The 14932-nt window shown below is 38.7% G+C and overlaps 1 protein-coding gene across 2 annotated transcripts in view; it reads left to right on the top strand.

Moving 5' to 3' along the window:
• Positions 1-14932, top strand: part of PLS1 (plastin 1) — a 111909-nt gene that overhangs the window by 70671 nt on the left and 26306 nt on the right. For both annotated transcript variants that reach the window (XM_060197559.1, XM_007524068.2), the window contains exons 7-10: positions 6217-6382; positions 7471-7613; positions 10315-10410; positions 13950-14145. In XM_060197559.1, the coding sequence (XP_060053542.1) occupies positions 6217-6382; positions 7471-7613; positions 10315-10410; positions 13950-14145 (601 nt within the window). The remainder of the gene's footprint in view (positions 1-6216; positions 6383-7470; positions 7614-10314; positions 10411-13949; positions 14146-14932) is intronic.

Here is a 14932-nt window from a genome sequence, read left to right as displayed (position 1 = left end):
CCTCACAGAATGGGAGAAGATCTTTACATGGCATACATCAGATAAGAGTTTAATAAGCAACATATATAAAGAGCTTGCCAGACTCAATAACAAGACAACAAATAACCCCATCCAAAAATGGGGGGAGGACTTGGACAGAATATTCACCACAGAAGAGATCCAAAAGGCTGAGAAACACATGAAAAAATGCTCCAAGTCTCTGATTGTCAGAGAAATGCAAATCAAGACAACAATGAGATATGACTTCACTCCTGTGTGAATGTCATACATCAGAAAAGGTAACAGCAGCAAATGCTGGAGAGGTTGTGGGGTCAAAGGAACTCTCCTACACTGCTGGTGGGAATGCCAATTGGTCCAACCTCAGTGTAGAACAGTCTAGAGAACTCTCAGAAAGCTAGAAATGGACCTACCCTATGACCCTGCAATTCCTCTCCTGGGGATATATCCTAAGGAACCCAACACATCCATCCAAAAAGATCTGTGTACACATATGTTCTTGGCAGCACAATTTGTAATAGCCAAAACCTGGAAGCAACCCAGGTGTCCAACAACAGATGAGTGGCTGAGCAAGTTGTGGTATATATACACAATGGAATACTACTCAGCTGTAAAAAATGGTGACTTCTCCGTTGTCAACCGATCTTGGATGGACCTTGAAAAATTCATGTTATGTGAAATAAGTCAGAAACAGAAGGATGAATATGAGATGATCTCACTCTCAGGCAGAAGTTGAAAAACAAGACCAGAAAAGAAAACACAAGTAGAACCTGAAATGTAATTGGCATATCGCACCAAAGTAAAAGACTCTGGGGTGGGTGGGTGGGGAGAATACAGATCCATGAAGGATGATAAATGACACAGTGGGGGTTGTATTGTTAAATGGGAAACTGGGGAATGTTATGCATGTACAAACTATTGTATTTACTGTTGAATGTATAACATTAATTCCCCAATAAAGAAATAAATTTTTTAAAAAAGTAGTACTGTGCAGAGATGAAGCCCTGGTATCACAAAGAAGCAAAACAGTACAACATTGTATATTTATACCATATTTTGTCATTTCACAGTATTTTTTAAAAAAATTATTGGGGAGGTAATAAATTACAGTACATTTGTCTATAGTGTATGGTGTCCCAGTTCTTCATAACAGATGGCTGTTATATACACTTATCCCCCCACATGAAGGACCCCATACCCCTCTTACCCCAATGCCTCCCCCCCCCATTCCATTCCCTTCCCATTGTCCCTTGCTTTGTTGTAGTACAGTACCATTAGTCCAGGAAACATTATAGCGATGATCAAAGCACATATGCAAGCTGCTTCCTGTTGCAACAGTGGCCTGGTAGTGGACTAGTCTGCCATTTCTGCTATCCTAAAAACACAGAATGCCCAGGCTGTATAAGTACATTCTTATACGGGTTAAAACCCATGTGTAATACTGCAATGTTGAGAAGTCTGTGTAGAGTCCAGAACAAAGTGGTGTTAACAAGCCATGCATTGACTGACCTCTACCTCAGTCAGTAGATCAGAGATACAGAGACTGTTCTGTGTTCTCTGGCTCTGGGTCTCTTAGTGTTCTTTTTTTTTTTCTTTTCCAACTGCCCTTTTTGTACTGGGTTGTTCTGTAGTCCATTTTTCCACTGTTAAAGTCCAGGAACTCAGAAGCCATATTGCCTTCAAAAATCTCTAGAATGTTATTACACGAGGAAACTGAAGCACTGACAGGTTCCACAGCGGCAGAGCCAGAATGTGAATAAGTGCTTTCAATCCCTTCATTTTAACTACTGTACTGCACTCCCATAAGGTGGCAATAGTAGCATCAGTAACTGTTTGATTCTAACCTTTGCTAAGTATTTTCCTTCATGTCTGTTGGATAGTAAAATCCTTGTTTTGGCTAAAGTTGCCATGTCTTTTCTATAAAGAGCCTACAACAATAGGGTAGTGGTACATGGTAGATCTTGGACCATCTAGAAGTAATCCCGTTTCTGTTGTCTTTAAAAAGTGTAGAATGGAATGTTGATTGACAGGACTTTTTTGTCCTTCATGTCCCCATAAATATTACATAAATATTACATAGTAATATTACATAGAAGAAGTTACCATTCTCAAAGAAGCCATTTCTGCTTTTCCAGATGATTATTTTCTTTTCAATTTTGTTCCAAGAAGGCTTGTCTGATGTCTGTGAGTGATGAGAATATTTACATGCATCTTATGTTTAGAACACATGAGACACAGATTTTTTTTAAGAGGGGTACAACTCCACACAATTACCACCATCAGAATTCCATATCGCATCCCCTCCCCTGATAGCTTTCCTATTCTTTATCCCTTTAGGAGTATGGATCCAAGGTCATTATGGGGTGCAGAAGGTGGAAGGTCTGGCTTTTGAAGTTGCTTCCCGGCTGAGCATGGGTGTTGACAGGTCGATCCATACTCCCAGCCTGTCTTTCCCTAGTGGGGTAGGGCTCCAGGACACATTGGAGACAGATTTTTTTTTTTTTTCCCTCCAGGGTTATTGCTGGGCTCGGTGCCTGCACCATGAATCCACCGCTCCTGGAGGCCATTTTTCCCCCTTTTTGTTGCCCTAGTTGTTGCAGCCTCGTTGCGGTTATTATTGCCATTGTTGACGTTGCTTTGTTGTTGGATAGGACAGAGAGAAATGGAGAGAGGAGGGGAAGACAGAGAGAGAGGGGGAGATAAAGATAGACACCTGCATACCTGCTTCACTGCCCGTGAAGCGACTCCCCTGCAGGTGGGGAGCCAGGGGCCCGAACTGGGATCCTTATGGCGGTCCCTGCGCTTTGCGCCACGTGCGCTTAACCCAGTGCGCCACCGCCCGACCCCTTGGAGACAGATTTTTATGGCACTGAATATACACTGAAATACAACCTTTTTATTTATTGTCTTTACTTTTGATACCTGTATTTAATACATTAAAATTTTACAAAATTGTAACTGCTTTGCAGTGACTGGAGGGCTGGGTTGTTTTTTTGTTGATAGATAACATTCTTCTAACAGGGATAAGGTGTAAGTCTCTGGGACAATTGAAAGAATATGCTAGTGTAGAGTGAGAAAAGTCAGGCCTCTGGGAAGGGCAAAGTATTACTGTGGATACAAAAATCTGTCTTGTTGATTCAGTAATTTTAGAGCTCTGGGAATAGATCTGTTAGAAACTATCAGTTTCCCATGAAACGTTACCTCAAGAAACCTAATTCATTTATAAAAGATTATAATATGGCTTTTCACCTCATGATGACAGTTTGGGGTATTAGCATGATATATGAAAAAATAACTACAAAAGGATGAAAATGACACACAGTAGAGGACAGGGGCAGATTGAGTAGTTAAGAGCAGGACACAGCTTACTTTTGTCTTACTTTCTCATCTCTTCCTCTGCCCAGTGTGCTGCTGAGCTACATTTCTCTGCTTGTTTATCATTATGGAAAGAAAAATTAATTATATAACTAAGACTCAAAAAACCAGATGGTAATGATACAGAGACTTGGAACTCGGGAAGCTAACAGAAGAGTGGGGATAGGAAAAAGAGTCTGTTCTTTATAACATGTAGAAAATCCAGTGCAATTAACTAATTTCTAGGTATATATGTATATACAAATACTTACATATGTATTCAAATGTACACACACACACACACACACACACACACCTGCAATTTCACTTCAATATAGTAACAATTTAAGTAATGACAACATACAACTCATCTGGATGCTCCAAATGGAGTAAAAAAACAATGATGTGTAAGATAAGAATAAAACCTGAATAACAAATTATGTCAGGGATTGGGCACCCCTGGTTAAGTGCACACATTACCTGGGTTTGAGTCTTTGCTTCCCACTTTCACTGGGGTGAAGCTTCACAGGTGAGTGCTGAAGCAAGTCTGCAGGTGTCTCTATACTTCCTTCCCAATTTCTTTTTTTTAATATTTATTTATTTATTTATTCCTTTTTGTTGCTCTTGTGTTTTTTTTAATTGTTGTAGTTGTTATTGATGGATAGGACAGAGAGAAATGGAGAGGAGGGGAAGACAGAGAGGGGAAGAGGAAGGTAGCCACTTGCAGATCTGCTTCACCTGCAGGTGGGGTGCGGGGCAGGAACGGGGATCCTCGCACAGGTTCTTGCGCTTTGCGCTACGTGCGCTTAGCCCGCTGCGCTGCCGCCCGAATCCCTTCCTTCTCAATTTCTATCTGTCCTATCAAAAAAAAAAAAAAAAGGCCATAAGGAGCATTGGATTTGTTGTTGTGAGGTGTGGAGTCCAGCAATAACCTGGTAACAGTAAAAAAAAAAAAGGGGGGGGGTCAGGTTGTAGTGTAGTGGGTTAAGTTTACATGGCTCAAAGCAACAATGATAATAACAATGACAAGGATAAACAACAAGGGGGAAAAACAGCCTCCAGGAGCAGTGGATTCGTAGTGCAGCAACAACAACAATAATAATAATAACAACAACAACAAAGACAAGGATAGGCAACAAGGGGGAAAAATAGCCTCCAAGAGCATTGGATTCATAGGCACCAAGCCCCAGCAATCACCCTGGAGGCAAAAAAAAAATTATGTCTTTTCCCCAAATAAATGTAGCTAACCCTGTAAATCTTTCTACCTGGTATTGGAAACTATGGCTTAGGCACATAAAGCACTTAAATGCACAGAAAATATTTGTGAGAATGTATGGCTAATCCCAATCAACTGCTGTGTGCTATGTCTCTTTAAATATCTATGAGGTAAAATAGCCCGGGTGATTCCAAAATCCCAGATTCAGTTCCTTTACCACGATAAGCCAGAGCTGAGCAGTTCTTTGGTAAGAAAAAGGTGGGGGTGGGGGGCAAGGTACCCTGCTTTACTGAATAGGACTCTGACACAGGGAGGAAGAACACTTTTCTTGTATTCCAATTGTTGGGGGGTTCTACTTTGTTCTTATGTAGCCCTTGCAACATAGATCTTCAGAAAGGAAGACTGAATATTCAGGGAAGATGAGAACTTTATCAGTTCTCTTGCTACTGTTAATAACCTTAAAATGCTTAGAATTGGTCTTACACAATAGTGATTATTTTATCCCCTACTTCCCAATACAACAATAGTGTTGTGCCTTCTAACTAAAGCCTAGCAATTACTTGAAGCACATTTCACCTCCTGACTCTGCTTTTTTAGTTGCTTACTTGTATATCACTTGTTGTACTTGTAGAGTCAACATGTGATATAATTGAAATAAAATTAGCATCAAGAGCTAGTTCCCCATTTATCACCAACAGTAGACAAGGATGAGTTTAATATTGCATACTGCATCAAGAGAAAACACTGCTTGCAATGTCCTGGCAGTATTTTGAAGCAAAACATTGAGGTCATAATGTGAGATTAGGAATTGTGGTCTAAGGAAGTCTTGTCAAGTCTTAGTCTTGTGTGTGCGTGTGTGTAGTGGGGCAGGCAGGCAAATTCAAACAAAGACAGATTGGGGAGGATCACCACACAACAACCAAGATTGGCCGAAATAGCAAGGGGAGGAATTCAGAATCTTAAGAGCACCAACAGTCTGCTGATGTTTGCCACTGGAGAACTGATGGCAGTGCCTGCAACTGAACAATCAAACTTTCTGATTTCTTCTCCGGGAAGAGTGAGGAAATGAACACTATTGTAAAACAGTTTTCAGTTCTGTTCTTTCCCCTATTGCTGCACTCTGGCGAATAACAACTGGAGCAAATGTTCTTTATGCTCTGGGCCCAGGCAACGGCACACCCAGTCAAGTGCACATATTACCAATGGCAGGGACCTAGGATTGAGCCCCTGTTCCTCACCTGCAAGGGGTCCACTTCACTTATTTCCCTCTCCTCTCAATTTCTTTGTCTCTCTTTTTTTTTTTTTTAAATATTATCTTTATTTATTTATTGGATAGAGACAGAAATCGAGAGGGAAGTGGGTGATAGAGTGGGAGAGAGACAGAGAGACACCTACAACACTGCTTCACCACTCACAAAGCTTTCCATCTGCAGGTGGGGACAAAGAGCTTGAACCTGGATCCTTGCAAATTGTAACATGTGAGCTCAATCAGGTGCTCCACCACCTGGCACCAATTTCTCTCTGCCTTTATCCGATAATAAATTTTTAAAAATTGAATCCATTTTTTCATTTTTATCTTTGCACCATGTAGATGATGCTTTACAAAGTACTTCACACTTTTTTGTGTGTGTTTGTGTGTGGCAATGCAGGAAAACTTAAACTTGGCCCTGAATTCTGCCTCTGCGATTGGCTGTACTGTGGTCAACATTGGTGCCCAAGATCTCAAGGAAGGAAAACCTCACTTGGTCTTGGGACTTCTCTGGCAGATTATCAAAGTTGGCCTTTTTGCTGATATTGAGATTTCCAGGAATGAAGGTATGATCATCAAATATGTGATTCACATAGACTTCTTTTTTAAAATATTTTTATTTATGAAAAGGAAACACTGACAAAAACCATAGGATAAGAGGGGTACAACTCCACACAGTTCCCACCACCAGAACTCCATATCCCATCCCTTCCCTTGAAAGCTTTCCTATTTTTTATCCTTCTGGAAGTATGGACCCAGGGTCATTATGGGGTGCAAACGGTGGAAGGTCTGGCCTCTGTAATTGCTTCCCCGCTGAACATGGGCCTTGAGAGGTCGATCCATATTCCCAGCCTGTCTCTCTTTTTCCCTAGTGGGGCAGGGCTTTGGGGAAGTGGAGCTCCAGGACACATTGGTGGGGTTCTCTGCTCAGGTTGGCATGATGGTAGCACCTGGAATCTGGTGGCTGAAAAAAAGAGTTAACATATACAGTGAAACAAATTGTTGACTAATCATGATCCTAAAGAGTGGAATAGTTCAGATGAAGAGTTGGGGGTCTCTGTTTTGTAGATAGCTAGTAGGCCTATTTTAGTTATATTCCAAAGGGCCTCTGGCTATACTAGTGTTTTTTTTTTCTTCTTTTTTCTGAGCCTGACATCTGATATGCAGGTGGACCCAAGTTATTGTCTGGAGAAATGATGTCATGGCAGGAAAAAGGGCTAGAAAACTGAATCAAGGAAGAGAACAGCTCTCAAATATGGGAAAAGTATGTAAATATTGTTGACTGTAAACCCCATCAATTTGATCTGGGGCCCATATTCAGCTTAGGAGCCCATGTAACCTCTACATCCCTGTAGGTCTGAACTTGCATTCTGTGGTCATGAGTAGGAACATTCTGAGTTGGACCAATTTCAGGACCCATCTTCTTCAGATAGTAGATAGAGTAAGTTATCCCAAACCCCCTTCGGAGGATGGAACATTCTCTACCATTGTTGATGCACATTGAAGGCAAGGTCCTATGAAGGCCCCCAAAGGGTTCCATCATGTTGTTCCTGATGGAAATCACCAGTGATAATGGAGAGAGGGATCAGACAAAGACTTCTTATAGGCAAAGACTCACTATGGGAAGGATTTACATTTCATTGTTTTCTTCAAGCTCTGATTGCATTGCTAAAGGAAGGTGAGGAACTAGAGGAGCTGATGAAGCTTTCTCCAGAGGAGTTACTGCTGCGATGGGTGAACTACCACCTGACCAATGCTGGCTGGCGCACCATCAACAACTTTAGCCAGGACATTAAGGTCTGTATTATAATGTTCAAGATTATGACATGAACTAAGGGCATAGAATGTAAAAACCATAAGGATTTCCAATTGGAATTTGAACTAAAGTGTAATCTGCAAGGATCCAGCGTGGAAAATGAAATTGTTGTTTTCACTAAGTTGGATCCTCTATAGTCTCTTATAAACAGACTAATTTATTGGCTTTAAATAAGAAATACAACTGGCTATGAAAGTAAGGAGATCATAGATTTATCAGATTAAAGCATACCTTCTCCCCTTTTGGGGTAGAGTACTGGATATCAGACTCACAGCCTCATATACAAAAGTGTTCACTCTACCATTGAGCTATAACCCTGCTCTCCTCCCACCCTTTCCCATTTTCATATGCTATAAATAGATCCAGTTATAATGGGGATGTCAGTCTTTTAATTTGGACTGACAACTATAGCTTTTTGCTGGACTAGAGACCCTTGTGTGCCTCACAGGTTTAACACTGTTACTCCCTCTTCCAGCTAATGGAAGATCAAGTTATCTGAGAGCTCAGTGAACCAATAGACAAAGTGAGACATTATAGTTTTGTCTCTCCACCAAAGTAGCTCTCCTACTGGGAGAACCTTGTCAAGGAAGCTGTAGTGTAACGTTCAGGGTGCCTACCAACAACCCTCCCCAGGCAGGTTTTCCTTCTTTATGCTTTCTTTTTTCTAGACTAATAAATTATGGCATTCATATTTCCTCTTTACATATATTAATACCTTCAGTCAGATCAATTCCTGTCATAGTGGCCTAGCTGGAATTTGTTTCTTTAAAGTTACCTTGTGTGGCTGGAGAAACAACTCAACTGGTGGAGTCCTAGCACAACATAGCATGGGAGGTGCTGTGGCGCCGTGGGCTGTGGCTCCAGCGTTATGATGTGTCTCCCTCTCTCTGTCTCTGTATGTATGTCTATCTCTATATAAAATGTTGGTCCTAACAATGTGATAGGCCCTAAGTGCCAGAATATTGGGATGTTAGAAAAATCAAGACCATGGAGAGATAAATATCTCAGAGATTGATAGTTTAATTATCTATTGCTGAAAAACAAACCAATTAAAATTAAAAACCTTCACAATTCTGCTGGTGAATGTACCTGGGCTGGGAGATTCTAGGGATCACTGACTCAGTTACATTATCACATTACCTTTTTTTTTAAATGAACAAATTTTCTTTTTTTAATATTTAATTAATAAATTTATTTTAGGTAGAGACAGAGAGAAATTCAGAAGGGGCTGGGAGATAGACAGGGAGAGAGAGAGTGACACCTGCAGCACTGCTTTTCCATTTGTGAAGCTTTTCCCCTCCCCTGGGGGTTAATATTCTGGGGTTTTGAACCTGGGTCCTTGTGCATTGTAGCATGTGCTACACATGTAGCATGTGTAAAGTTGCAGATGATATCATGATTCCATCCTAGCCTCCCTGGGCAGATGACTTCATCAATATGTCCTGGAACCTCACCTCTCCAGAACCCTATGCCACTAGGGAAAATAGAAATAGGCTGGGCATATAGATCAACTGCCAATGTCCATATCCAGTGGAGAAGCAATTACAGAAGCCAGAACTCCCACTTTTTGAACCCCATAAAGAATTTTGGTCTGGGAGTTGGGCGGTAGTGCAGCAGGTTAAGCGCACATGGCGTGAAGCACAAGGACTGGCCTAAGGATCCTGGTTCGAGCCCCAGCTCCCCACCTGTAGGGGAGTCGCTTCACAAGTGGTGAAGCAGGTCTGCAGGTGTCTTTCTCTCCTCCTCTCTGCCTTCCCCTCCTCTCTCCATTTCTCTCTGTCCTATCCAACAACAATGACATCAATAAAAACTATAACAATAAAACAACAAGGGCAACAAAAAGGAATAAATAAATATTTTTAAAAACTATTTAAAAAAATTTTTTGGTCCATACTCCCAGAGGGAGAGAAATGATAAAAGAAGCTGATGAGCAGGCTCTTAACTCCATCAGGACCCAGAAAGAAAAGAGGGGGGGAAAAGGACATTCAGAAATAGTAATAGGTATAGGTGTGACTTAGAAAGGAAAGAGGGGGGCTGGGTGGTGGTATACCCAGTTGAGCGCACATGTTACAGTGCACAAGGACCCAGGTTCAAGCCCATGGTCTCCACCTGCAAGGGGAAAGCTTCACAAGTGGTGAAGCAGGACTGCAGGTGTCTCTTTGTCTATTTCCCTCTCTGTGTCCCCCTTGCTCTTGATTTCCAGATGTCTCTATCCAATAAATAAAGATAATAAAAAAAGAAAATTAAAGAAAGGAAAGAGGACAAATTATCTATCTATCTATCTAAATAGATAAAGACAGACAGTTATAGAAATAATAGTCGACCAGTATCTGCAACCTTGGGAGAACTACTGTAGTTTCTGATAAAGGAAGTGGGGATACAGAACTCTGGTGGTGGTACAGAATTATACCCCCTGTTGTTTCATGACTTTTGTGAATGAACATTAAGTCACTAATAAAAATTAAAAAAAAAAAAAAAGGAAACTCTGAGGTGTGAAGCAGGAGTGTTAGAAGCTATGAGTGTGAAACAACATAGTACATTCAGGAGTTTTTAAGTGCCAAGTAAAGCTACTGACTTCTTATTCCATTCTTTGAAAAAAGAACAATCCAAGCCTGATTATTTTTCCTGAATTCAGTGGTTATTTCATTATGTTAACGTTGTTATTCATTTCTTTTCTTGAAGGATTCAAGAGCCTATTTTCATCTATTAAATCAGATTGCACCTAAAGGTGACCGGGATGATGGACCTGCCATCTCCATTGACCTTTCAGGATTTAATGTGAGTACAGTTTTTTTTTGTGAATTTTTTAATATTTATTTACCTTTTCCCTTTTGTTGCCCTTGCTCTTTTTCATTGTTGTTGTAATTATTGTTGTTGTTATTGATCTCATCATTGTTAGATAGGACAGAAAGAAATGGAGAGAGGAGGGGAAGACAGAGAGGGGGAGAGAAAGATAGACACCTGCAGACCTGCTTCACTGCCTGTGAAGCGACGCCCCTGCAGGTGGGGAGCCGGGGGCTCGAACTGGGATCCTTCCTTCCACCTGTCCTTGTGCTTTGCGCCACGTGCGCTTAATACACTGCGCTACCACCTGACTCCCGTGAATACAGTTTTTAACTAAAAGAAAAACTTTTGTAATACGCAAAAGAACAATTCCTAGCATTTGTGGTATAAAAACGACAGATACAGATCCTGACTCACAACACACATTCTATAAGAAAATCATTCTTTTTAGCTTAAGTTGTAGATAGATAGTGGGATGATTCTGTTTCAGCATTAAAGTCTGGTCAAACTCTGGTTTGTATTAAAATCTATTAAATACTTAATGTGTACTTTCCATAATGTTTACTTCTTTTTTTGTGTGTGTGTGCTTAAGAAATATTTATATTTGTTACTATTTGTTTCCTTTTGTTCATTTTTTTCTTGTGGCTTCATAAACTACTGAGTATTCTCTTAGATATTTCTTTTTTTTTTTTTAATTTTTTAATTTGTTTTATTTAAGAAAGGAGACATTAACAAAACCATAGAATAAGAGGGGTACATAATGTTTACTTCTAAAGAACACTGAGACATTGCTAATCATTTGCATTTCACATTACTATAGTAAACTCCTAGGAAATTTAGTATTGTAAACTATGAAAATTTTGCAAATTATTTGGGTCAGAAAATTAGGAACTTTAAAGCCTGTTACAAGCATCTTCGAAAGTGAACAGATTTAGTATACTTAATATACAGAAACACCATGTGTTCATCTTCTAAACTAAGCAATTATAAGCTCATATTTTTTAAATTTTTCATCTACCTATTTCCCTCTTCTCCCATATTTGAAGCAAATATTAAATGTTATAGCATTTTATTGGTAAATGTTTTAATATATTAATATTTATAAATACACTTCTAAAAGACAGCTGATACCTTATATCTAAAATGATATATATTTTTTATTTTCCCTTTTGTTGCCCTTCTTGTTTAACATTGTTGAGGTTATTGATGTCGTTATTGTTGGATAGGACAGAGAGAAGTGGAGAGAGGAGGGGAAGACAGAGAGAGGGAGAGAAAGACAGACACCTGCTTCACCGCCTGTGAAGTGACTCCCCTCCAGGTGGGGAGTAGGGGGCTCGAACCCAGATCCTTATTCCAGTCCTTGTGCTTCGCACCATGTGCACTTAACCCGCTGTGCCACTGCCCGACTCCCAATGATAATTTATAATATCAAAATATCCAGTCAAAGGTGACATTTCAAAAAAATGTTTTATCTATTTTATTTTATTAAGAAAGACATAGAGAGAAAGACCAGAGCACTGCTCAGCTTTGTCTTATGGTGGTGGAAAGGATTGACCCTGGGAACTGAGAACCACACGCATGAAAGTCTTTTGCATAACTATTATGCTATCTCACAAATCTCAAATTCTTTTAGAGTTTATTTGAATTAAGATCTAAGTAAAGTTTAGTTATTGTGATGTTGCTAAGAAATTTTTTGAATTGTTTTTAGCATAGAAGCTACTGCTTTCTCTGATTGCATTTAAATTTAAATTTTTAATAAATATAGTTTTTAATTTTTTTAAATATTTATTTATTTATTTTCCCTTTATTTTGTTGCCCTTGTTTTTTTATTATTGTAGTTATTGTGTTATTGATGTTATCGTTGTTGGATAGGACAGAGACAAATGAGAGAGATGGGGAAGACAGAGAGGGGGAGAGAAAGACACCTGCAGACCTGCTTCACCACCTGTGAAGCAACTCCCCTGCAAGTGGGTAGCCAGGGGCTCTAACTGGGATCCTTATGCTGGTCCTTGCGCTTTGTACCATGTGCACTTAACCCACTGCACTATCACCTGACTCCCTTAAATTTTAATTTTTTTACAACGTTAGTGTAGAAATAGAAAGTTGCAATTCTTGTTTATACTCTTATTTTATTCTTACCTTGAGTTCAAGCCTCTCCTTTTTATTTTTTTGTTCTTACTGCTTTTTTATAATTGTAATAAGCCTTATCAATTCTCAGTACAACAGGAAAGCCAAAACCTTGACATTGATTCATATTAACTGTGTAATTCTTCTCTATTCATTTTTGCCCCTCCTTAATATAGTAATCGCCATCTTGAATCTTACATTCATTCTTCTTTTGCATTATTATTATTGTTGTTGTTGTTATTACCATCAGGGTTATTGCTGGGGCTCCGTGTCTGCACAGCACATCTACTGCTCCTGGAGACTATTTTTCCCTTTTTATTTTTTTATGATTTTATTTAATAGGACAGATAGAAATTTTAAAGGGAAAGGAAAAGTAAAAAGAGACATCTGTGGACCTGCTTTATTGCTTGTGAAGCTTCCCTCCTGCAGGTCAGGAATGGGGCTGGAACGAACCCAGTTGCTCACACATGATAATATGTGCAGGTAACCAGGTGTGCCACCATCCAGCCCTCCAGTTTTCTTTATCTTTCTTTTCCTTTATATTTTTTAAATTTATTTTTAATGACAGAAAGATACACACACAGAGCTACCAGAACAGTGCTCAGCTCTAGTTTATGATGGTCCTGGGGATTGAACCTGGAGTATTGGAGCCTCAGGCATGAAAGTCTTTTGCATAACCATTATACTGTCTCCCCAACTCCAATTTTCTTTTTTCTATAGCTTCTTATAAGCATATAAGGAAATATATTTCTTAAAAAATAGAGTTTTTAATTTTACTTTTTAACTTCAAATGAAGTTTATCATATTGTACTTAAATGCCCATACTTATTTTGAATATACTAAATTGCTAAGTGTCATACTATGATATATGTATGGTTATAACACAGTGTAGAGATGTTTTTCATGTGCATAAATAATGGTTTTGCTTCCAAAGTCTGAAATTGTGAAAAGCGTTGCTCCTTTTGATTGATTACAAATAAATATGTATTTTTACAAATAAATATGTATTTTTTAAATATGTATTTCAAGTTTTTTTCACTGAGAAAAGAGACTAATGAAATAACACTCAGAGCAGAATGAGTGAGACAACTAACTTCTTAGTTAAAAGATACTCTAATATAAGGCCTTGAACAGGCTACCAATAATTTGACTTTTAGAAACTTATTACATACCATGTTTTAGAGTTTTGTTGTGTATCTTAGCATTGAAAGGGGAAACAATACTCTGATACCAGCAAGAATATTCAACCTGTTCATATTGATATAAAAGAAATGGGAAAGTTAATTTGAAATTCCTGTACACCTGACATTATTTAACATATTGCCGGAAAAGTACTTGCTTGTAAGTATAAATAAAGTTATGCTAATCAAAAGGTTACCCTGTTTTTGTTTTATTTCATTGTTCAGGAGAAAAATGACCTGAAGCGTGCTGGATTCATGCTCCAAGAAGCAGATAAACTGGGCTGCAGACAGTTTGTCACTCCTGCAGATGTGGTTTCAGGCAATCCTAAACTTAATTTAGCTTTTGTAGCTAACCTTTTTAACACTTATCCATGCCTATACAAGCCTAATAATAACAGCATCGACATGAATTTATTGGAAGGTATGTTCTGTTTTCAATTGATTCACGATGTGTATCTTTTTATGGTATTACCCTACTTCACTGTCAGAGGGGATTGTATAGGAGATTCAGTCTACTTGTGAATCCATTAAAAAGTTCAAATTCAAGAAAGTGGCTATTTGCATGGGTTCAAAGAGAAAGCTGGGGGTAAGTTTTGGTTTTTCTCTGTAAGAAATCATAAATTTAAAATATTTTCTTAAATGGCCCCAAACAGAACTCCACTTTCAGTATGGGTGGTGGGTTATCTATTGTAAATAATAATTATCTGTAGCTTTTTTTTTTCTCTTTGAAAGCTATAGTTTCACTTCAGTATCCTCTTTTTGATGTTTTTTATACAAGAGCAATTACAATATTCATTACTTGTCTTGTTGTGTGTGGGCTATTGTTTTCTGTCTCATAATTTGTAATACTTTCCTATTTTGCTTCATGAAATGCAGATTTGACCCCTCCTAATGTAGGTACTGTATTTAGTTCTTTTCTGTACTCTGTATATTCATTCTGAATGGGTGTCTTAATAAGTACCATTTATTCCTTCTATTGGTTGATTTTTTTTTGCATTGTTCATGCTGTGTTTTTCTGTCTTAATATGCCTAAATTAATTATAATGAACAAGAAACAGAAATGAAACTTAATTAGAATAGCAGAGCGAGACTTTGTATGATCTCTACTTGATCTGCCTTTTTTAATAATGGACTGTTGTATTGAAATCAGTTATCACAACTGGACTTCAGATTTAATGTAAGCCTTTATCTCTCTGTTCTGAATTAAC

Source organism: Erinaceus europaeus, chromosome 9 (assembly GCF_950295315.1).
Source record: "Erinaceus europaeus chromosome 9, mEriEur2.1, whole genome shotgun sequence".
NCBI classification, from domain to species: domain Eukaryota; kingdom Metazoa; phylum Chordata; class Mammalia; order Eulipotyphla; family Erinaceidae; genus Erinaceus; species Erinaceus europaeus.
Note: the sequence above shows the minus strand (reverse complement) of the source record. Positions and strands in the feature narration are given on the sequence as shown.